This window comes from Wasmannia auropunctata, unplaced genomic scaffold (genome assembly GCF_000956235.1).
Source record: "Wasmannia auropunctata unplaced genomic scaffold, wasmannia.A_1.0 LD336106.1, whole genome shotgun sequence".
Lineage (NCBI taxonomy): Eukaryota > Metazoa > Arthropoda > Insecta > Hymenoptera > Formicidae > Wasmannia > Wasmannia auropunctata.
Genome location: NW_012026784.1, coordinates 8,296,426 through 8,321,570, shown reverse-complemented (window position 1 = coordinate 8,321,570; position 25,145 = coordinate 8,296,426). Strand labels below are relative to the sequence as shown.

General features: G+C 34.2%; 1 protein-coding gene across 1 annotated transcript in view; it reads right to left on the bottom strand.

Moving 5' to 3' along the window:
• Window positions 1-25,145, bottom strand: part of LOC105455872 (glutamate receptor ionotropic, NMDA 2B-like) — a 61,504-nt gene that overhangs the window by 11,194 nt on the left and 25,165 nt on the right. Inside the window, 2 exon segments of the mRNA XM_011699551.1 lie at window positions 10,813-11,042; window positions 25,017-25,145. The exon segment at window positions 25,017-25,145 is cut by the window's right edge and continues 9 nt beyond it. Of these exon segments, the coding sequence (XP_011697853.1) occupies window positions 10,813-11,042; window positions 25,017-25,145 (359 nt within the window).

The window sequence follows — 25,145 nt, the reverse complement described above, 5'->3', positions numbered from 1 at the left end:
ACATCTTTAAAACGTTTTCCATTTAAGCTGTTTTTCTGTCTTTTCGCCTCAAGAATTTTTCGGCGATTTCACCCTTTATCTCGGTATAAGCAAGGTGCAATTAAATTCACCGCAGCTGTGCCATTCGGGTCAGATGTCGTCGCGGCAAGAACTGACAGCCATTGTTGGTCGCCTTTTGAGAAAATCGCCCCTCGGAATGAAGCCCTTTCATGCATCTGACATATACAACTAACAAGATTCACTCTGAGAGTAACATTAAATTCTTTTGTGCACGAAGTCTAAGTCGTGATTAATGCTGATATACCAAAGGTGCAATATTATTAAGATAAACAAAGTATAAAGGATTTAAAAATAGAAAGCGGAAGACAATTATATTAACGGTAAATGGATTTCCGCTGGTTTATTAGAACGAAAAATATTAAATATTTAAAGCAATAATCTTTGGAGGAATTTTTTTTCTTAAAAATATCAATTTCTCCAAATTTATCAATATTATTCTCAAATTCGAAAATAAGAAAGAAATAAGAAAAATAATATACTACTATATGTATAATAATAGCAATATAGATCAAGAAAATACTAGCAGTAAGAAAAGTAAAATAAAATTGTTAGAGAGCTACGAAAATCCCATGTATTGGAAACAATTTGATTGGTATATGTATATCGATTATTATAACAACTTAAACTATCATATTTTTTTTACAATAACACACGTCAGTTTTATCGTTTCTATGACAGCTGCGTCAACAATAAAACGGAACTATGTTAACTAAACTATATAACGGATAGATATAAAAAAAACCCGTGTAATAAATTTTTCTCAATCATAAACTCGCCGATCGTAAAGATTTGTATTTGTATGCAGCGTATTGCAAGTTTTGTTGAACTGTTGAAGAATCGAACTATAAAAATTTAATACACTATTTGTAAGAAATATTAAACATTAATCGATATTATTATTCCTCTTTTTCCGAATGTTTAAAAAATATGAACAAATTTAAGTTTAACACAGAAAATCCATACAGCTTTGATTGCAATGCGAATTAAACAGATTTTGACATAGATACATTAGAGATGGTATTGATCTCCCGAGAGTAAATTGCTTAAATTGCCGGCAGCGAGTAATAATTGTTTCAAACAGTTGTACCAATGTATTTTATTTGTGGCCGAATGAATGTGACCGATTCCATCGAAGCGTTACTTCAAATTGCCGATTAAAAGTTTGCCGACATCGCTTTTACAGACGTCGTGCTCCATTTAGCATGGCGGCTGGTAGAAAAACAAATGTTGTTTATTCTCATTTTTATTGTTGCAATATTGGAGATTAAATTCGTTCGAAAAATATGAGACGTATACTTTAAAAAGCACGCACATACTTTTATCAACGTAAATAATAGAATTTGATACAATCTGTTAAAAAATTTAATTAGAATTTAGGAAAAGATACACGCACATTTAAATTGCGCTTGAAACGAATGTTGTTTTTCGCAACTTTAATTAGAAAGTTAACCATGCTTTTTCTTTGTTAATTATTTTCTTTGACGTCATGGCGTCATTCAATACGTCATATAATAATCAATAATATTGATAACGATGCGTTTCGAAACTAAGGCGTTTTTAGGGAAAAAAATATACTAAAATGAGACATAAAATCTGAAACTGCTGGATAATAGATATAAGTTTTCATAACGGTATATTCAGCCAACTTTTGCATTGTTTACGGTGTCGATTACGGCATTTTCGTCGATGCGCTGACATGTATGCGACGCACGAAAATATCGGATTCCAATACCCATACGTGAATAAAATTCGGTATTGTACGCTGTCGCGTCCTTCCTTTTGTATCATGTTTCCGATTTTGGAAAAATGTACGCAACGATATATGATTGTGTGTATGTGTGTGCGATTGCAATATTTACATAATTGAACTTTCCCAGGAAAGAGAGATTGTCCATGTAAAAAAGGTAATTGTTACGCCATTCAGAGAATCCAGTTTAAAACCTTTTGCACGATATAACATAACGAAGGATGTTATACGCATTTTCACGTAACATATGAAACTATATATCTACAATTGTACTTTGGTTACTGTATGAACGTATCAATCTTACTAAAACTTACGCATCCTTTTGTTGCAAGTGGAAATATTTGTCAAGGGAAAGAGAGCATAAAGACGAAGCCGCCGCAAGGGCAGTAAAATAGATAGAAGGCAAATATGCCTCGCGATGCGACACAACGCGAGGTCCCAATGGAAGTATATGCCGGAATCGGCGGTGATAAAATCGAATACATATTCGCGGGTCAGCTTGGCGATGCCCAGAAAAGTACCATAGAGCGGAGGCACCACCATAAAATGTCCCGCACTGACGTTTATTGCCACTCTCTTCGCATACAGCACACGACGCGTAAAAGGTGCTCACAATTTCGAGGGAGTGCGCAGCCTGCTGCTGCTGCTTCTACTGTTGCCGCTAAGAAAAATGTAGCGTCGCATTAAAAGCGGGAAGTTCACGCCCGTAATGCCTTCAACTTTTCAGTTTCAGTCGCGTAATGTGTCAGATAAGTAGCGCGAACTTTGATGTTATCTCTCCGAGTCGACATTTTCACGAGACTTTGTGACACAGATGTGACAGGTGTTACATTCTTCTGCGATAGTTTTTAAATATAACGGACTACTGTAAATTAATTTTATACGGTGAATACACCATAATAACGTTGTTTATTATTTAGGAAGTCGAAGATTTATGGTTTTGTTACATTTATAATATTATTGAATAGATTAGTTTCTTAACGATTAAATCATATAACATATTGTGCTTTATTCCACACAAAAATATATTTTCAGAAATACTTTCTTTAAAAATTCTGACAAAAGATGTAACTCTTTGACTAACGCAAAATATATTGTAATAATTTGTAATACTTGTGATAATAATTAGTTACGTTTCTGTCAATAATGTAGTATTTTTTGAGATATTCAACTGATTCGCCTTTACGTTTAGAATTTCAAATTAGACGTAGTGCACAGATTGTTCAAATGAAAGTATTCAAAATTATGTATGCCGAAACAATGGCGGTTCTGCTGTCACGAACTATTTCTGAGCTCCTAATACCTGGATCGATAAACCTGTTCGTAACAAACTTTCTTATTGTTTTGATGTCGAACAGTGACGTTAACGTATCTATTCTAACACACATATGCGACCAGTAACTTACGAAGATGTTATAATTCGCATGCTACACATATAGATGCAACTTATATCTTTTCATCAAAATGAAGCTATACGCCTCCAGGGGACGGAAATGAGCTTCCTTCTCTGAAGTAAGATTCTTGGAAGTTATGTAATATTATGGTAACTTGAAATTTCATATATACGAGCTGCCGCTGTTAGCCTGATAACGTCCTCGAGATTAAACATTAGGACATCTCCTGTACATTCATTGCTACAACAAGTAAATTTGCGACACGCGAAATTCTACATTAAATAATATAAATTTGCATAAAATTTCCGATAATAATTTAATTTATCGTAAATTAAGCAAATTAGCTGGATAATTCAGATATGTTAAATTTGATATAAAACTTTAATTATTTTTACTTTTCTTCATCGATTTCCTCTTAAATATATCCCAATTATTTCAAATTAAATTGGATTTATTTTAAAACTGGTATAAGAATAATTTTATTTTTTTTGTATGCAATTTTATTAGAATTAAAAATATAATATATAAAAGGGATTGTTTCGCATCTCTCAGAATTTTATTACATATTAAATAAAAACTTATAACATATCTTTTTTAAAATGTTTTTTAAATCTCTTAATAAATAATGATTTTATAGGAAACAATTCATCATATTTTGCGATAAAATTTATTCATTTATACCGAATCGCGAAAGATCGCGTGAGCAGGAAAAATATTTTCTCGGGATGCTTCCGAAAATAATTGCGTCAACAAATTTTTAGTCCGTTTTTCATACCGTCGTTTTACCTTTAAAATTCACAATATTTCTTCTATATACATTATCACGATTGTAAAAAAATATAATCGATTTTATAAGAGCCAATTATGCAAAAAAACTAAATTATCCAACTGCGAAAATAAATGCGTACCCTCGACTTACACGACGAGTGACGTACAAGACTCTTCCTGCCAGTCGGCAATAATGGAGTGCACTCAAAGTCACGGACACACATTTGTCTGACAGTAACGTGCGACTACTACTTTCGAGCGGTTTATGTAGAGTAAAACTGGCACGTGTGCATTATATAAAATGACATTAATCGCGAATTTTACCTGCGTAATTTTAGCCAGTGTAGCCGAACGACGTCTGACGTTTTGATATTCCCAGAGGCGCACGCGGGGGAATGTGCCAATTCCCTATTGGCTGTAATTGATATAAATTTCCTTTCGTAAATTCTCTCTCCCCGTGCGAAGAATTGACTCCACCATTGCCTTGAATACGTCGATATATTCGGTGCAATGCCACGGCCGCGAATTTCACAAAAATGCACTTTAAATCCGCATTGTGGATCGACCCAACGACAGTGATTTGTTACGGCGGACAGCCGGTTATCGCAGATCTGCCGCATATCAGAAACATGAAAAATGAACGGCGGCTCTTAGCGCAACGTATTGTGACCGCTTGACACTTGACAAATAAATCGTTTCCGGAAGATTAAGTAGCCAGTATTACCGTGATACGTATGTTCCCACGATTAACCTTTTGATCGAGATCCATTTTTGCTTTCAGCAAAACATGTTTCATAATGTTCTCACTTATCACTCATTTGCTCGTCGTATTTGGATTATTTTTTGAGTCGATTGTTATATTTGATAGTTTAAATCAATAAAAATAATTAAAAGAAAAAATAAATCAATTTTATCCTTTTTATTTAGTTTTCTGATAAAATAAAAAATTTATACTGTATTTATTTAATAAGAGATATATATTTTAAGTATATTTGCATTTATATACTTTTTTAATAGCAATAGCAATAACGATTGATAACATAAATGTTTATATTGAATTTAAAATATAAATTTTTAAAAATTCAATGTTTTTTTATAAAAATTTAATTATTTCTGAAAAAAGGATAATTAACTCTTTTTTGAACATCTATCTTTTCAGTAGATTTACATTAACAGTCTCATTGAATTACTTGGTGGTCCGTCAAGCATGTTACTACTTAAGTAGATTCTTTCGTCGTCCACGAAAGTAAAAGGTCGAACTACAAAAGACGGTCGTGCTACAAAGAGAGATTCTTTACCTCCAAGAAGTATATAACACGAGAGTTCTGTATGAAGAACGGTCTTTTTCCTATCGACACAACGTTCTCGTCGCATCCGAGTCTTTACGCGGGCTTCCGATTTTCAAATCATGTTTTCACACGTGCCCTTCTCGTTTCGCAGATTTTAGCATGAGACACAAATTGTCAAGGGTATCCGGAGCTGTTTCGGATTACTGCCTTCGTCTCATGCCACAGGTATGTTTATCATTATCGACCCGCGTCTCTGAATTATCGGGATACATCACTGGTCGAATTAAGGAAGCCTCGGTTACGAACTAACGAGATATTCGATATACCCGCGTATACGGGTCTACATCTAAGGATACGAATAATTTTGGAGTAATGCGACAGAATATGCGTGTGCATAGATCGCAAATAGCTGTGACGCTATATTTAATTATACCAAAAATCTAATATCATTTACAGGATTATTACATATCGAACTTCAGCATTGTTTCGCGATGCAGTTCATGCGCACATACATTCTATCAATAAAGCTGCATTAGTTACATCGTTAACATTGTCTCTCAAGCAAAATGGACGCTGTCCATCATAATTCATCATCATTAGTTAGTTACAATGCTTCCGAGTTCAGTCTAAGCGATTATTCAATACTCTGTTATACGTTGAAGTTTTAGGTAAACAGATCTTTGACATCGAGATTTTATTCATAGAAATGAACGTTATTAAAAATTATTACAAAAAATGTTATACTGATACGTGAGCATGAACATCAAGATAAAGATTTAACATGCACATGCAAAAAAAATGACTTAGCATTACCAGCTATCAGTAGCTAGTTCAAACTTTGCTGTCATTGTTAAAAGTTAGCTATAAAGATAAAATATATTTGTTGTGAGATATAATTTTATTACCTAAAATAAAAGCGTACTTTAACAGGAGTAGCTAAGAAAGTGGCACATGGAAAGAATGATTTTGCTGAAAAATGTATAAAAGTTTTGCTAAATATTTTTCAACAGAATTAGCTAAACGTCATTTAATTTTAGCAGCAAATTTTCTTTGCTGTAGCGCCTAAATTTTAACAACTAATAAATTTAACTTTGGCAATAACGATATTAGCTGTCTCTATTTTAAAGACACACATTAGCTGTCACGGCTATATTTTAGCTGCATTCGCTAATCCTTTCTCTGCGTGCAGATATAACAAAAGGAAATTGTACAAATGTGCGTTCTATTTTTCACCACAGCTAAAATTCCTTTGAGATCATGCCCACATTTACGGAACGAATGCGTTTACGATTTGCGTAACAAACGTTGAAATCAAGTCGGACATCTCGGGGGTTAATCTAGTTTCGCACGAGAACACGCTTAATGTAATTCCTTCCGCTTCCGCCTCGGCTGCATTCCAAGCCGCAAGAAGAGCCTGCGTTCCGCAAGAACTCGTTCCGCGTTTATATTCCGTATACCCAACTCGAGATAAGGGCTCGGCCTTTACCGTTTGTAGGTGTCTCAGCCACTTCCCTCGTGGAGGACATCTAAGTGATTTGCATATTAATACAGAGAGAGATATGTTCTCCGCTCGCGGTCTTGCCGGAGATTATAAGTACGTAACGGAGTATTTAGCATGTGAGGTCTATTATGTGGCTACGATAGCCTGCCAGAGAGCAGAGAGTGCAACGACGAGAATTATTACGAGACGTGAAAAATTGTGGCAGTGATAAAAACTAATTGAATTTCGTCTTAATTTTCGTAATTGGTCAAAAAATAGGAAGGTAACGTAATTAAATTTTTTTTAAACGTACGTGGATACGTATGTGCGGACACGCGGGCGGAGAAGATTTTACCTTATCACAATAAAACGTACCGACGAAATCCATTGAAATTTCGAGCGGACACATTTTTCTCGGTTAAAAATAACCGCGGCGAGGTAACATTTACCATCTCGTTCGTATAGTACTCGTTTAATTGGCCGAGAATGTGATCTCTGGGCTGAAGAAAAATTAAAAATGTAACGCGGACAAATTGGTGTTCGTGCGGACGGTACATCATCGGTGTGAACGTTACGTTCGCCGTAATTTATTGCCAATTATTCCGCACCGTGCGATACCTCCGCAAGTTTCTTACGACGCTAATATCAATTCGTTAAGCGAGAGCAACGCGCTGCTCTCCCAGGCTGCACACAATTAGCAATTAGGTAATTCGCTACGTTACCCCCTTCCCCCCCCTGCCTCCAAGCAACTGATGGAGTGTAATTTTTATTTTTTATTGGCAGTAGTCAGTTGCTTCGCGCTGTACATAAAAAAAAGATAATACAATGCGCAAGTTCCTACTAATGGTTTAATCTTTTTCAACGCTCTAGTTATTTAAGTATTCATTCCTCGTGCATCTGTAGCCAAATACATTTCGCTACACAGAATTTATTAACTTAATTTAATAAAATGAAAAACATTTTATTTTGTAAAATAAATATGCTTCGCATTCCGTATGTCTCGTTACATTTTTTTGAATCATGAATAAAATCTACGTATCAGTTATTATAATAAAAAAAATCATATCTAAATAATTTAAATATATAATTTAATTGAAATCTTGATATTACATTGCAAAATTACATCTCTCGATGAATATTTGTTAAAATCTCCTGTTTATTGCGTCCAGCAAATTAGCTACTATCCAATTATTACATTAGATTCAACTTCTCAAAATTTCCATTTTTAGCAAACATAATTATATTTTTGTTCATATAATTTATCTCAAAAGAAGAGGACAACGTTCTTCGACATCGACATTTTCCAAGTAGTTGTGTAGGTATTAGGATTTGCTGCGGAATTTTCAATTACCTCTCCCGAAATTCTCTTGCTGAGAGGAACTGTGTTAAGTGCTAATTCTCCTTCATTGTTTGTGGAAGTGATAGCGCGATCTATGTCGATATAATGTAGCTGTGTATCTAACTAATTTAAGATTAGCTATTTTCAATAATAATTAAAATATTTTTGTAACATATTTAAGTTTTGAAAAAAGTGGATTTTGATTTCTTTTTTATATACAGAGAAAAAAAGCTTAAATTGGGCCTTATAGAATTAAAAAAAAAAAAATGTTATTAAACAGTAGTGTAAAATTATGAATATTAATAAGCAAAGTTTGCAAGAAAATTTTTTGAAATTGATTAAAATCTAAGATGTTCGTGAAATTAAAGCAAAAAATATTAATACTATTCAAATCGTGACAAATCATTACAGTTTTGCACATAATTATCAATTTGCGTATGTCTTTTCAAATTTGTTCTTAGACAGGACAACTATTCTGATAATCGAAGCAGAAAATCAATTTGTATCTACTTTGTTTCCTCTTCCACCGTAATTTCCTAACGTTTCTTCGCACGAGTTCCGTTTCCCTACGAACGAGAAAGAGAAGAGTTTCAATTACTTCCACGCTGTTATTCTCGCGAATGCCTTTGGGAAACTTGTCGGCGGGCTATTTTCAAAGTGCGATTCGAATCGGACTTTTGGATCTGACGTGTACAAATACACGTTAAATCATTGTCTCCTTTTTTCCATTTTTGTACGTCACGTCAACTCGTAATTTAATTTCGTATCTGGGGACTTCACTGGCACAATGGTTGAATAACAAAAAAAAATTTACCATCTAGTGATACAAATTAAATATTTCGGAAACGAATTCTGAAGCATAAAAAAAACACACAAATGAAGGAATTAAAAAATACATAAACAATAAATTTTTGATTATAAATTATCGCATAACATTCGAGCTGAAAAACTTTTTTACAATTGTACTGCGTTTAAAAATACAGGAATCGTATTCGCGGTACCGATTTTCAGCATAATTCTCGTTTCATTCATAGCTAATGGCGCATAAATATAACAAATTGTTCAACAATTTCTTGCTAAAAAAAAAAGGGAAAAAGAGTATAGAGAAATGTAGAGAGCCACTTTGCCTCGTGCACTATTTTCAACGAAGTGCTGTATTGTTTTTACACAGAAATAGATTTTTTCGCCGACTCTCGAGTTTACACTGAAAACGAGCGCTGCAACAGCTGTCGCATGCACCATATATACTATATAGAAAATGCAGGCGGGAAAGAGTTTTTAACGTATATTACGTGTGACCCGGTTTCGCGCAAATAAATACTGTTATATGCAGAGAACGTCTGCTAGAGGCTGTAACCCCAAACGATATCGATGATACTCGAAATTGGATAACGACGTTCGAGAACACGCCCGATAAATTTTAACAATGCAGCTCGCGCTCAACGCGAAGGTCGACATAAACGACCCGTTAAAAATAGCACCTTGCGTTCGACTATCAAAGTCACTGTCGTAACGATTGTTTTTTTTTTCATATACCCCTTCCCCTTCTTCCTCGGCCCTGTAAACGCTTCATTATGTCCGCATAAACGTCGCGGGTGTTTCCGTTCTCCGTGAGGCTAAACGCAAACTCGAAAGATTCACCAAAGGCGCAGTGGCAAAGTGCTATTCACTGGATTCATTTACCGCATGATAAACGTCATTATTACGTGGTACTATAAATGTCGATTCCCCGTCTTGAAGCGCGAGTATATTAGTCTAGTCACGCCTGTCCAATGCTTTCAAAGGCTGGCCCTTTAATTTTGAATTGGATGTGCACAAGGCTTCTTCCAACTTGGTGCAGAAGCGACACATGTACTTTACTGGGACTCTCTTGTAAATGAAATAAGTGTACCGTGTGCCGTGATGTTCGGGCTTAATATTCGGTCTTCGGTTAAAAGCATCGCGCAGAGTTCGTCGTAATTAGTAGATTTCTCCGAAGTGTCACGAACTTTCGTGCACTTGCATGATCCTGCGTCGCTATTTCGCAGTAATAATAAAGTACACATTTAAATCATTGTTATACGTTTATTATTATACATGTTACTCTTGTCTCGCTTACTATCCAATAAGTTCCAATTTTAAATTAGAGATGAAATAAATTAATTATATAAAGTAAAAATTTACGCAACACTGTTCTTGTATAGTTCATTGTTATGTATTATCATCTCTTTAAAAATCATTAATTAAAACACAGCCTTATGAGTTTCATAGAATGTACATAAAGCGCGCATTGAAGTAGTAATAGTGCATTTCTAGTCAGACACTATTTCCCAGTAATCAATTCCCTTGTGATTAGATACGTTTGTCATCGCGATGTTTAATTTTCTTACTGATTTAAATAATCTTAGCAATACAAAACATATTTTAATAATTGTATCTTTTAAATATTATTAATCATTTTGCAAACTAAGATAAAAAAAGATGTTCTTAATACATACGGATTATTTAGATATTTTATTATAAATACAAATTATATAATATAAAGTGTGATTTTCTCGGAGAAGCATTAGTTGTGTAATTAAAAAATAATCATATAACAGTAACAAATAATAGAAATAGTCCGATATGAAAAATTTTAAAAGAAATAATGTATTAATAATTATTTATTTATTCAAGATTTAGAAATGTTTAAATATTAATGTAAGGCATCGGCGAATACATCTCTTCGACAAAAGAATCCACTTTCTCAAACTTACCCAACCATATCGGAATCTTTGGCCACTCGACAATGAACACCGCGATCCACCAGGCATTTTCCGGTCACAGGATCGGGCGGTGCAAGATTGATGTAGGGCGGCTCCTCCAGAAAGGTTATTTTGAGGTAAAACTTCTCCGGCACGCCTTGCGGAGGAGTATGGGTATTGCCCGGCCATACGATGTCCTTAATGTCCAGACCCTCTTTTTCCCAAGACTTCCAGACACCGATCTGCCGACAAGCAGACGAAAGCAAATGTGATCAATGTAGTAGCAACTTTAATCATTTCTAAACATTAGAGTATAATTTGTTTATTAAAGCTTATTTAGTAATTAAAATGTTCCCTTTCTTAAATTCTCATAAATAATATATATAAAAATAAATGGCAATAATCTGAGAACCATTACTTAACATTAATTAATCAGTGCGCCGAATTTGAAACTTTCAGAAGGATTCTAACATGACTTTTCTTATCTTTGTAATTACTTGAATGTCGTTTTTCTCTTTTTTCTCTATTTATGACTGTAAGAAGATTTGAAGAAAATATTCTCCGACTTCCTTTTAAAAACACTAATAAAATTTTTAAATGCTACGCGACCCACTTAAATCATTTAAAAGGTATCTCCTCTCAAGACATAATCGACTTTTTAATTCCTTAATATAATATCCCATACTTTAATTTATGTGCGTAGAATGCTTTACGATGCAACTTCAGTTTTATATTGCTTTGAATTTCATATCGCCGGCGTCTTATACTTGATTGCGTGAAAAATTGTTTTTAGAAAGTGTCGAAAAGATGAAAATATAACGTAAAACGGAAATAAAATTACGAAGTTCTTCCTGCACTTCTCTGAATCGCTCCGTGACGAATCTGATACTCGAAAGAAGGTTTAGTTTTGTGCACCAATATACATATATTTGTCGTGCACTTCAACTTGTTTGCTTCCCACGCGTATCGTTTCTCACTATCGGGCACGCAATTTACCCTCTATTCAGACAAAATTGTATTCGGTAATGGAGCGCCATTAGTCAACGTCGATGAAAATTTTATAATACATCCATCATTGCTGGCGTTATCGCCTCAGAAAATTTAGTATTGATAATGATCGGCTTGGCAGGAACTTTAGTCACTTTGCTTACTATCGTGAAAGGGTAGGTGAAAAGAGTAGTAACTTAATTACATTCTGAAAAAGATTCTTTGATAACGTCAAGAAGAAATATAATTAGTATTAAATGTTGATAAATGCACGGATATTATACATAGCTATTTGAAAGTAATTAACAATTTATTTAAAAAATACAAAAATCCATATTAATGTATCCCATAATTTACAAATTTCACGCGCCAATTCCGCGTTCCTTCCTGCGATATTAAAAGCTACCCGGATAGCACAGAGAGCGAAAAAAGAACTCAGTTATATGTTACCAATTCTGAGTTCATTTTCAGATGCAAAAAGAATTCTTTTTCTAAAAGGGATTCTTTTTGGACCTCAAAAAATGAACTCAGAATTGATGACATAAAACTGAATATACTAATGAATTCTTTTGAGCTCTGTGTGCTATCTGGATAGTTTTGTCCTCAGCACAAGTTGATAACGGATGGATTACCGAAATATGAAAATGACGCGGATGCAATTTACTTCAGTAATTAAAACCATATGCACATGCGCCATCCCTTTTCTGTACGTTGAAACTTACGACCGACCCAGGTCATGTAGGTGAAAATACGTGACTGCCGCGTCGAAAAGACACGTGGGTGGCGTTGAAAAGTGCACTTACGCGCCCGCTTTTCTGCATCCCTCGCATTGCATTCGTAAAAGCTTCATCAAAAAGTAAAATCTATCAATTTTTAGTAATCGTATCGGTGCAATTTTTGATATTTATAACGAAAGCAAAATATACATAAAAATATACATAAAAATATACATAAAAATATACATAAAAATTTGTGAGAGAGATCTATTTTATTGATATTAAATTCTCTCTGAATTCTATTGATTCTGCTATTTAAAAAATTGAGAATTTTTGATATTTTGTTTCTTTTAATATACCGCGCAAATAATTTTCAAAATATAACATTTTTAAAAGTATTATGTAATTTTCTTAAAATGTTATTTATTTAAAAATTTGTTCATTATTTAAAACAAAGTTTAGTAATAAAACACTTAAATTAACAATATTACATAATTATAATATTTCCTAAATATTTAAAAAAAAATTTCGCATGTTATATTTCGTATCTGATAGAGTAAAATATTTCTTTAATAAATCAACGGTACTGATTTTTGATGACTAAAGATGAATCTTCGATTTTATCACAAAAGATGCTTTTGTATCATGATGAGAAAAGAAAATTAGAAAAGCTCGTGAAAATTATCTGTTAATTCATGGTCTTTTCAAAGCAATATCAATTTCTATTCTCTCATTATGTATTATTAAAAATCGATTTATTTAAAATATTCAGAACAGATGAGTTGAAAATTATTCTGCATAAGTAATCATAAAAAAATCGATGGAAGTGGAATTATGGCGTAATATTACAAGAATAATGAATTGTAATGTATATTTTTTCTACATGAGCGCAGTTAATTGTAGACAATTTCTAAAGACATGAAAAATTTTATTTTTTACCATTATTTTAAGAAAAAGCAAATTACTACACACATGTAAATACTATGCGCATAATTTTATATAAAATATCTACGAATCTATTGTTTTCTGCGTTCCATAAACTTTTTACGCTATATATTTATAATGCTTTAACGTTATTTTCTCAAAAATAATTATATATTCAATTTGAAACTTCAAGCAGGCTGTATCTATTTCTATCGCACTTCATCGACTATTCATTGACTCTCGTGAGATGCGTTTAATCGAGTGCATTCGAACGCGAATTGATTTATTCCACACATTCCAAAACGTTCCATTCAAAGAGGTAATTTTACGGCGATGTGAACAAGAAGGCATCAAACTAGGACAGTTTATTTACATCGTCAACCTAACCGTTCGCTCTGTACATTTCCGTTATTTCGTTGCATGCATCGCGCGCCCGTTGTCGACAGCCTATTGTCCCTATTGTCGGCCCGCCAAAATTTATTTGGCAGTCGCATGCACTACAGCGAAGAAAGTAAATGACTTCTTGTACAATACACAGCAACTTTCCAGGTGCGCGAGGGGGCCAATAAAACGAAATTGCATCGCCCCGATACGAGCGTTGCTCAACTTCTGAATATGTAAAGCTTTCTCGCAGGCGATCGATGCGCGCGAGACATCTACATATTAGAAACCGATACTGCACCGGGGAGTAGTTGCACCGAGCATGCCATGTCGCCATGAAAATTCATATACACGCCCGTGTACGGCAGTATGATCGTACACTTTTTGTGACCGTCGCCGTGCGAAGAAACGAAAGAATCAGAATCACGCGACCTTTCAATCAAAATCCGTACGTTCTCTCTGTGGGAAGGCCGGCGGATAATCCGAAAGATTTATGCATTCGTAATTAAAAGCTCGGGATCCGGGGGAGGGGGGGGTGTTACGTTTCGGCATTTGAATTGCTTTCATTTCATTTGCTTACCCATTGACCTGTGAATTAATACGTATAACGCAGTCGCCGTGTTCTGTGTGTTCCGTTATGGAAAATCCTTCGTTTATGTCGGAATTACGATAGACGCGTACGTATTTATGTGCTAACATCGTTTACGCGGGATCAGAGAGAGATTAACGAAAACAACGTCAAACGAGATGTTCGGTAAACAAGATCGCGTTTTGAGAGGTTAACGAAGGATAATCATAAATTTTAGGATGTGATGTAAACGGTATAAATACCTTTGTAAAATCTGTTAAAGAGAATATTAGATATATCTATATTATATGTACCTATATATATATATATATACTACATTTAATCTGAAGTTTTTACTCAATACATAAAAATCTTATAATAATTCAATACATAACTAATTTATAATTAAGATAATAATTTTAATGATTCTAATAGGTTAAATTTATTTCTGAGATGTAAATATAAATGGATCACAAATATAGATAAAGCCTTTCCACCGACTGCCATATTATTTTCATTGCTTTTTCAGGTACCCAAGGTCTGCAATCACCGAAATTGTATCTTCATTTCAACCCGCGGTAACAATTAACAACAGGATAAATAATACGTGTTTCCTCTTTTGCTCGTTACTCAGCTTAATTTAAATCGCGGATATAATCGCGGGTCAGTAAACCGCGAGGAAGACTCGCGGAAATTAAACTTTCGCTGAGAAATATCTTGCGAAAACGTTACGTGCAATGGCGCTGGCTACAAAACGCCGGTGATGAATTAATGACTACATTAACATGCCGTGAATTAATGAACAGATTACAAGTTCATTACACGAGTCGAGATTATATCGAGTTAACTGTGCCATCATCACGTGATACGCCGTAACGCGCGTTCTTTGACGTTGATATTCTCCGTCGTGTTCCTCCTCGTCACGGCAATTGCAAATGCTCTTTTGACGTGGAATCAACGTGATGTACTGTAAAATCTTACGGTATCTCCTAATTATCGTGTTCTCGCTGGTACGTCGTTCCCTAATTATAAGTTCCGCCGCCTGTCTAGTTCGTGACACGTTAGCAGTTACATCTTGTTACATAACTACATAGTTTGTTGCCGCCGCGACGGAACCCGAAATTTCCACAATAATCAGACTAGTTACATAGTCATAAGACATTGCACATGACATATTAAGATACACGTGACAGTTATTCAAGCATCTTAAATATTGCTTTTTGTATGTTAACGCAACTCTAAGTGTCAATTCTGTACTTATACTTTCATTACTATATATATGAACAAATGCAAATTATTAGTTTGAAATATAATCCCACTTACACGAAGTATCGAATATGAACAACATATCATGTCTAATTTTCATCGGTTTAGAAAAATAAACAATGAGACAATATAAATAATTATCAAGTCAAAATTAAAAATTTGTTGAAGCAAAAGTGCTTTCTATTACGCATAACAGATTTATGAAAGTAATTCTATTTTATAGAAAAGAATTACATATCTAAATTTTTAAATTTTACATTTTATTTGAAATGTATCGATATGAAATTTTGAGAAACGAAGAGAATTGAGCAAAGAAACATCGATGTGCACTTAGCGTAATGGCTCATAATTTTTCAATCTATTATCAGAGAGCATGCTTCTAACGTGACTTGCGATCGTCATTTTTCCTTCCTTTCCTAGATTCCCGCGGAATACGTTTAAAAATTCAACCGTGCGTGACGCGCAAAAACTCACGAAGAATTCGTTGTGCTAAGAAAATACTGGTGGTCCCGGAAAAGGTTAATTGGCCCGCCAGGATTTCGACCGCAACGTAAAGTTCCCGCAATAGCTGTCCCTTCGATAAGCTCGGTTAGGTCATGAGGGGAGGGAGATGGGGATTACGGCAATACATTGTCTGCATTTTACTGGAGCCGTTTGCGACGATACATCCCACAGTATTTGGCATGATTCCAACCATCCCGTTAAGTCCGCTACGGTTCCTGTAATCTGTAAAACTTCCGATTTAAATTTCCGCTTGAAAACATCTTCCTCGAAGGGACGGACAATTTTTAAGCTCGTTCAGGGGCCACGGGTGCCCTCGGGGGCATCGCAATTGGGAATGCGAATGGAAAAGAACGTAACTCTGGAGACGTGGCAAGAGAAAACGCATACGCGGCACGTGCGCGCTCGCAGTGCTATGTTTCCGCCGGAAATTCAACGAGTTATCGCACTTTAAATTGCCGAGGCTGGATTTTTGGTCAAATAAAATGATAAAGCACCATAATATACGTGTTGCAGTTTTCTGCCGTTTTTCTTACGAGACTACTTCCGCGCTGTGTTGAATCATGTTGTTCGTAAATTTAACATGTTATACATGTATAATCCAATTATATAATAACTTAGCAATTTTCTTAATCGATTATTATATACAAATTTCACATCGTATAAGGGGCCGTTTATATATTACGTAAGCATATTTTTGACCATTTTTGATTCCGCTCCCCTCCCTCCCCCATGTAAGCAAATGTCAGAATTTCTGAATTCCCTCCCCTCTAATTACGTAAAATTTTCCCATATACTCGATGTAAAGTTAATATTGCTTGTCATTTTTCATGACAGCAGCAGATATGATAAATCTTACGTAACAATAGGTACGATCTCTCTCCTTCCCCCATGTAATAATTTGTCAGAATTCAACTGGTCCCCTCTCCCTCAATCACGCTTACGTAATATAGGGATGGCCCCTAATTACAAATTTTATATCGTACAAAAATAGAAGTTGTTGTAATTGAATTGAACAAATAAAAATTTATAAATTATTATTATGATGTTAACATAAATGCATTTAAAATATACTTGAATAATATTTAATAAATGAAAATAATTTAAAGCAAAGTTATTTGCTAAGAATAATTATGCGCGGCAAATATACAAATTCAATATATCTTTTAATCTGAGGGAAATATATGAATTCAATGACACATGAATTATTTAGAAATATGTTCTGTTTGCATTTATGAAAATTAAATACTGGGATGTAGTTACATACAAATTAATATATCGCAGACTCAAAATGCTTGTAGACCTAATGCCAATTGCCGAGTGTCGCACGAACAATTCCCGCAAGGGCAAATGGACGAATTCGGTCCTACTTCTCCAATTTTCCAATTCTCTGTTCCACAGGCAATTAACACCGTCGACGGGTAGACAGAAGCATTGAGTGGCTGCTATTCGAGCAATTTCACTAATTAGTTTCGCAACGCTGTACGCGCCGCATGTGTCTTAGGATATACGCGTGCGTCATCATGTACATCAGCTGATATTGAAAAGCTCCAAGTGACCGTGACGTTATAACGTCGACGGTTAATTCCGGAGGCAGGCTCACACAGTTTCGCTGTTTCCGATAATTGACTAATTACTCGTCCCGTGCTTACAGCTATAACAATTTAGAGACGACGAGCGCCCGATTACCGCCTGTTGTGCGCGCTGTTTGCAGAAGGTGGCTCATCCCGTCTTTCGTTCTCGACAACAACAGCATCGTGACAAGAAAGCTATATACAGACTATAGACAGAAGTTTCACGGAATACTCTCGTTAAAGTGTAAGTTAATAACGTGAAAGAGTTATTAGAAGAGTCACTGGAGTGAACAAATATGACGCATTCACGTTCTTTGCATAATTACGTGTTGCGTCATTATAACTTTTGCTATTCTTAAACGTATTACAATCTGTAAACAAACTTTCCTTATAAATAAAAAATGTTCTCGTAATATATTTATGTATTTATGATGATCATCTTTGCATCGAAATGGTTCTGCTATCCCGAAAAATTGTTTTTTTTTTTCATTTCCATCACGTTGCCATCTGCTACATTTGATAATTTATATAATTTCCATCAACGTACATTCTTATTTTTATTACGTTCGTTTTACCGTGTGCAATATGTCGAAAAATGTATTCAATTATTTCAGATATTTCAATAAGGTATTCAGTAAATGGTCCTTCTTTCTTCAAACACACCATTCTATATCGTCTTAATTGATTTTCCTTTCTTGGTCATCTTTTGTTATCTTGCCTGATTTCGCACTAAGGATTTCGCAACGTAATCCTCTGGATTGCGGAGGATCCCCGGAATCCGTTTTTGTTTGGAAGAATATAGGGCGCAGCGGAAAAAATCGATATGGCTGCAGTGCAAAAATAAAGGACCACTTTGGCGCAAAATCGTTGGGTTATATCGCAGACTATCCTGTTATATGGCTTTCACGCTGTAAAAAATCTAATCGTTTTGGGAATAACGTGACCATGTCGCGAAAGGTATCACCGAAGGTCGGAAATAGTCATCGCGAATGGCGAGGATTGATCGTCAACGTTTTGCTAACGTTGCTGTTGATTTTGACGTGCTATTTAAAGGATCATCAATATTCGTACGTGTTCACCCTGTTGACTATTGTACATCCTAATTAACTAGACACCAATTTTAATATGTGAATTTAATCAATTGACATCACATACAATTATTAAATATGTTTATGTTATGCAATATTTCGTTTATTTACCTATATATTCAAAACTAATTGCATTTGTCTACGTTAATTAATTGCATCATTTGTTTCTCGAAATCCATACGTGTCGTATATACATATAATGAAAATAATTTTATCGATCAAGTTACATGTTGAATAACTTATTACCAAGCAAATTATTCAATAAACATTTTCATGTTCTATCATATAATTTTATTCTAATATAAAATAAAAATATTCTCGATATATTATTCATTTATTGATTTTTCATAATAAAAATTAATATAAGAATCATATTTCTACATTTTCAACTTTTAATTAAGTTATAGTAATTGTAAAATCTTTTGTTTGTGTTCAAAGATATTTTAAAATGGAAACGTTTTCAATTTGAATTGTGATTTGTACAACTGGCATGAAGGAAAACATATACCTAAATTACAAAAATATATATACACTTTTTTAAATATATTTTGCCAATATCCAAAAATAATATACACTATTTAAGAGAACGAAAAGACAGTAACAACGTTAAAGTTGCCGTTCAAACATGGAATTCAAGATGAATCGTTTATATCTGCCTTGAATTCTGAATCCCTGCGGGTTGCCAGGCGTTATTGAATTACTCGCGCCTTTACCCAACAATCAATATCTTTTTGCCTTCAGTTTGCTGTGAACTTACACGTTTAAATCACAAAGAGAACATGATAATAAACTTTATTAATTATTTGCATTGAAAATATTTTCTAATTAATTTTAATGATTATTTTTTCAGTGCAATTTTTTCTCAAATATTTCGCTTACATAATTTGTAATATTAATTTTTAATATAATGTCTAATAAATAAATTGTTTAAATATCATAACATTTTTTTATAACATTATAAAACATATATTTAAACAGTATAAATTAATTAAATATACTATTTTATAAATTAATAAAACATGAATAAGAACGCCGATAATTAATAATTAATAAGATAAATGAGATAGATTACAGTTAATATTGACGATGTTTATATTTTAAAATATGTTTGAGTAAATACAAATATATATTATACAAATTATCGGAATTAGTTGAATACAATTTATACAATAGAATACATACAATAGAATAAGTTACAATTAGCTATAATTTGCTTTTAAAAAAATAACGAGAAATGATTTTGATAAATTAAATAGCAAAAAATGATTACGTTAAGAAGTAATTTCTTTTATTAAACGTATTATTCATTTCATTCTGTAAGAACTTGAAAAGAGGGAATGGGAAAGAAAGAAAGAGAAAGGGAGAGAAAGAGAGAACACGCAAAACATACAAACCAGAAACATGTTTGAAATCGACTAAGTGGCAAGTGTTGGTCGCACGTACGTTTATGTGTGTATAGTTGATTGTCGGAGTCGCATCGCACGTTATCCCGCTGATGCATGCATACTAATTAATTCTAGCTCCATGCAGCTTCCTAAGTGACGACCTAATTTCGCACGATTGCGCGAATACAGGAGAGGGTCTGGAGTAAACTGCGTTCCGGCGAGTTTGGCGCGATTCTTGCTTCGGGAATTGGGATTTAGCGGATATATCTAACGTGATTAGCCGATCGGCGCGTTTCACGCGCGATACCGCTCGCATCGGCCAGACTTTGATCCGATAATCCGCTTATTTTGCAAAAGGCCGGCAATTTAGTAGCGAAATGTGCAGAGAAACATGTGCACGCCGGAAAATGATGCATCACCGGCGCCGTGGAAATTTTGTCATAAACACCTGGCGTCTTTTATGTATGAGAATAGATCAATATCTATCAGAGAAAGACTGATGTCCCTCAAGTTATATAGCGCAAACAACTGTATGTCTAATAAATTAAATGAATCTATTTACCGTTTCTCATGAGAGAAACGTCCCGTGTAAAAGTTTATAATTAAAGATATTCATGAAAAGACATCGCAAACATTAACATAAAAATTAATTTTTTCATAGAAAAAATGCTATGTCTAACCAAAAAGAGAAGTTGTTATGAAATTATATATTTTAATATCAACATACAAACAGAAATTTTTTCAGCGATATAACAGTTTAATTCAATATACTCTTTCATTCCTATTGTAAAATTAAAAAAAAGGCTATATTACATAAAAATTATTGTATTATGATATAACATAACAGTTTAATTCAATATACTCTTTCATTCCTATTGTGAAATTTAAATTTAAAAAAGGCTGTATTAAAAAAATAATTTATTGTATCATGAATCCATATATTGTGTATTACGTTAAACTAATAATTACACAGAAGAACTATTATGCAACAATATTTTGCAAAAACATTAGCATAATTTCTTTAAGATATTTTAATATCTTTGGGATGGTTGTGAACTTGATGGTTATGCAGCCATTATAAGGATGCGAAATATTTTAAAGCCTTTGAGATTCTAATGAACTCATGATACGAGGCAGCTTGCAATAGCATTATTTACGCCATGCTAATGTGCGTTATATAGCATAAGAATATTATTAACATCCCAGATCTAATATTTTCTGTGAAAAGCATGATATTATCCGGCTGCTTTTAACGACTTTCTTGTTAAAATTTAAATATTTCATGTTTTAGTTTCAAAATGTTTTCTTTTTCATGTACATCTGTACATTTATGATGCTGTTCTCCCTTATCGACTTGTCAACTCGATCTTGCACAGGAAATATCAAGCTCGCTCGTCCGGAATCTTCAATTAATTATTTCTAGCACAGTGAAACGGAAGGATGTCACTGTCAAAATGAGATAAACAGAAACATGAGATCTTGGTACTCGGAAATTTACCGGTGGTGATTTACACTGACGTGATACAAACGGAAGATATATAATTAGAAACGGGCATGTCGATGGGCGTGATTGCGGACGGGTTGTAGTCTTCGCGGAATGGCAAAGTGCCAAGATGTCGTCTTTAAAAGAAATAATTAAAATCGTGATCTAGCGCATGCGAATCGTTAGAATCGAGGCGGTAGCGCGTGTTAGTGTAACAAAGTTTCGTGTCCCGCCGCGCCAGTTACAGGACAGCAAATGAAATTTTAGCGCAGCTTTCATTACGTGACGAGGCTAGATGCTCGGATTAATAGGATTTTAATTATAGCTTCACCAAGTAAGCGCAGATAAATGCGTCACAATAAATGTAAGACTTGAACAGAAATAATAATCGCCTCTGTCTTATATTTAAATGATATTTAAATATACGTATATCAGATATACATCTTAAATAACAGGCATTTTTTAAATTTAATAATAATTAAGTATCATATAAATGTTCTCTTTTTGAGATTAAAAAATTTTGTAAATTAAATTAAAATTACAACTTTTCGATATTCCGACTCTTTTATTTAGTTTTATAAAAAGACTCTTGTAAAAAAAATTAAGCTTATAATATGTTTATCACGCGCGTTCAGATCAGACTCTGTAAGAAAATAAAATAAGACCTCTTAAATTTAGTTTATAACATTTTTAACTTCTATTATATTACATAATTTATAAATTTTCAATAAAATGATTATTAAGCTATGAAAAATTAATTTTCCACAAATATACTTATTATAAAAGCTTTTAAAAATTTATTTAAAACGCAGATGCATAGAAGTATACGCGCATTAAAACTTGCATCATTAATCTCTATTGAAAAGTTAGCCGATCATTGTTGAATTGATTAATGAACAAAGCACGAAATGTCAAAATCACTTTTGATAAACATGATATATATCCTAACTTGATGCAGTTTTTCAATCTGGTGGTAAAGCTAAGTTCTAGAAAAGACATTTTAAAGAATAATTATTCTTATATTCATTCTATGAAAAAAATTAATAAGGTAATAATAGAATAAAATACACACAAACACGCGCGCGCGGTTAAATTAGTTTTGCAAATATCGTAAATAATATATATTATAAGTAATAAAGAATAATAAGCACATTTCTAATATTTTATTTATGTTATGAACTTGTAGACTATAAAATAATAATACATAGAACAAACAATAGTTACACGGAAAGGACTCGAAACTTCCTAGAGCTAATACTGGAGTCGGGAATATTAGAACAATATTTTATCAGAGTGGGGGCTGTGAAGTGGCGCCGGCACGGGCCATAATATATTATGAATATCCGGCGTAAAGTATAAAAGCTTTATCAGCTATTCAACGAAAAAAGTCTATCTTGACGGCGAACTCATCCTCCACAAATGGCGAATTTACCGAAGCGGATGGATGATAAATTCTTGCCTGTGTCGAGACGTCGTGGTTCTCACAACGCAAGCGTTTCAAACTTTAATGAGGTGACGAAAGAATTTCCTGGATGAAACGGTTCGCTGAACAAAGATGGATTCGTGTCGCGAAAGGAATGTCGAAAGGCGGGGTTAAACTTTGCCGGCATTTCTGACAAAATTCCTATCAAACTTGCAAAACTCGATACCGCTGTTAGAACTTACAAACGTAGTAAAATTCTTCAACGAATATCTGCTCAATGGTACGTTACAATACGACGATAATTTCGAAAAAGTATGCAAAAAAAAAGAAGACGTTCAGAAATCTGAAACATTTCATGTTACGATCATATATATAATGATTTACAGAACAGAATGTTTTAGTGAATTAATTAATCGAGGGTAACAATTCAAATAATAATATAATTTTCGCGAATATTATTAATAAAAATATAATAGTGGCAACTAAAAGTTCTCTAAAGATGGTGATGCAAGTATATATGATTTCGCATGCAAAATTTACAATCGTTTGAAAGTCATGTAGATTTTCCGGTATCTGGTATTTTATGCAAAGCTTGTATCATGAACTTTCGGGAAAAGAAAATTTTTCTAACACAATATCTTCCTCGTTGGGAATTTCCATTGCGCACGTTAGGGAATGCTATATTAGTTTTATCTGCCACAAAGCACCACGCAGTAGTCTCCCGACTACTGCGTACGTGACAATTGTGCCGCCGTTCCTTCGCCGACGATGGAAACGGGATGCGTCCTGAAATATCTCGCAGAGCATTTCATAACGCGATTATGAGCCATCCAAGTCTGACAATTTCTAGAAAGCACCAGCCCGACGGGCGGGGTCATGCCTTCGTTCGCTAGAAACGAAGGGAGGGCTAACCAACGGAGATCTAATGGAAGCCTCCGCAGCCGCATTAATTTATTATCGTGAATGATCCGGCCGCGGCGCCGCACTGGGTGAAAACGATAAAGGATACGGATTATGATGAAGCCGATTCCGTCGATTAATAGAGCGGCGCTTTGCGGTTCGCCGATGAGTGGATTGCAAAAGGAACGTCACCGAGCGTCGAATGCAAAAGGAAGCTAAAGTTTACCGCAATTCTGCGGCCTCCAGCACCGTAAATTCAATGTAACGAAAGGGACGATCACGAAGTTATATATAGCGCGATCCCTTTGAGCCTTTTCGGCAGCGAGGGTGATAAATTGTACATTTTTACTCGATAACGCTTCTTCGGTTTGAAACCAACACAACGAAAAAGAAAAAGCTTTTCAACCATTGCGTACATTTCTATCAGTATCTTTTTTTTCAACAGTTTTGATTTAACTAAACGTTGCACCTGGTGGAGTTTATTTTCCATTTTGTTTTATTTAACTTCGTATTTTACTGAAAAACTTTTTTTATCTTGACTACGTAAGATATATGTATGTGTATATTAGCTTGTAAAAAAATTTTATCTAATTAAAAAGATCTTAAATATTAAATTTAAAAAATTATTAATTTTTGCAATCCCCATTTTTTATGTCACAATAATTCGCTGGCCAGAAAAAAATTTTTTCCAGCGTGTAACAGAAAATTCGTGTGCTTTCAGTTTAATCCAATTTTAAATACTAGAAATTCTTTCTGTCGTACATACTTCATGCAAATCTATGCAAACGTCTCGTTGCATTAATGACATCTCAATGAAATTCAGTTTCATTCGGCAAGGGTGTCGCCGAGAGGTTCTAATCTTGATTCGGCACTTTAGCTTAATCATTCGTTCATCTCTTTACGTATTTATTTGTGAACGCTCGGAGATACAGCCGTATCTCTCGCGTAGCGACTGGCAATAGTTTACGGAAGGTAAAGTTTTGTGGCTGGTAAAGTGCATGCGAGATGATTTGAGCTTACCTCCTCCCAGACGAGCTGCTTGCTAACTCCCGGCCGTAGGTTCATAATTTTCAACTCTGCCGCTTTTAACACACCATCTTGAGTGAACTCTACATTTGGCTTTCCTTGATCACCCTCGACGGAAACATT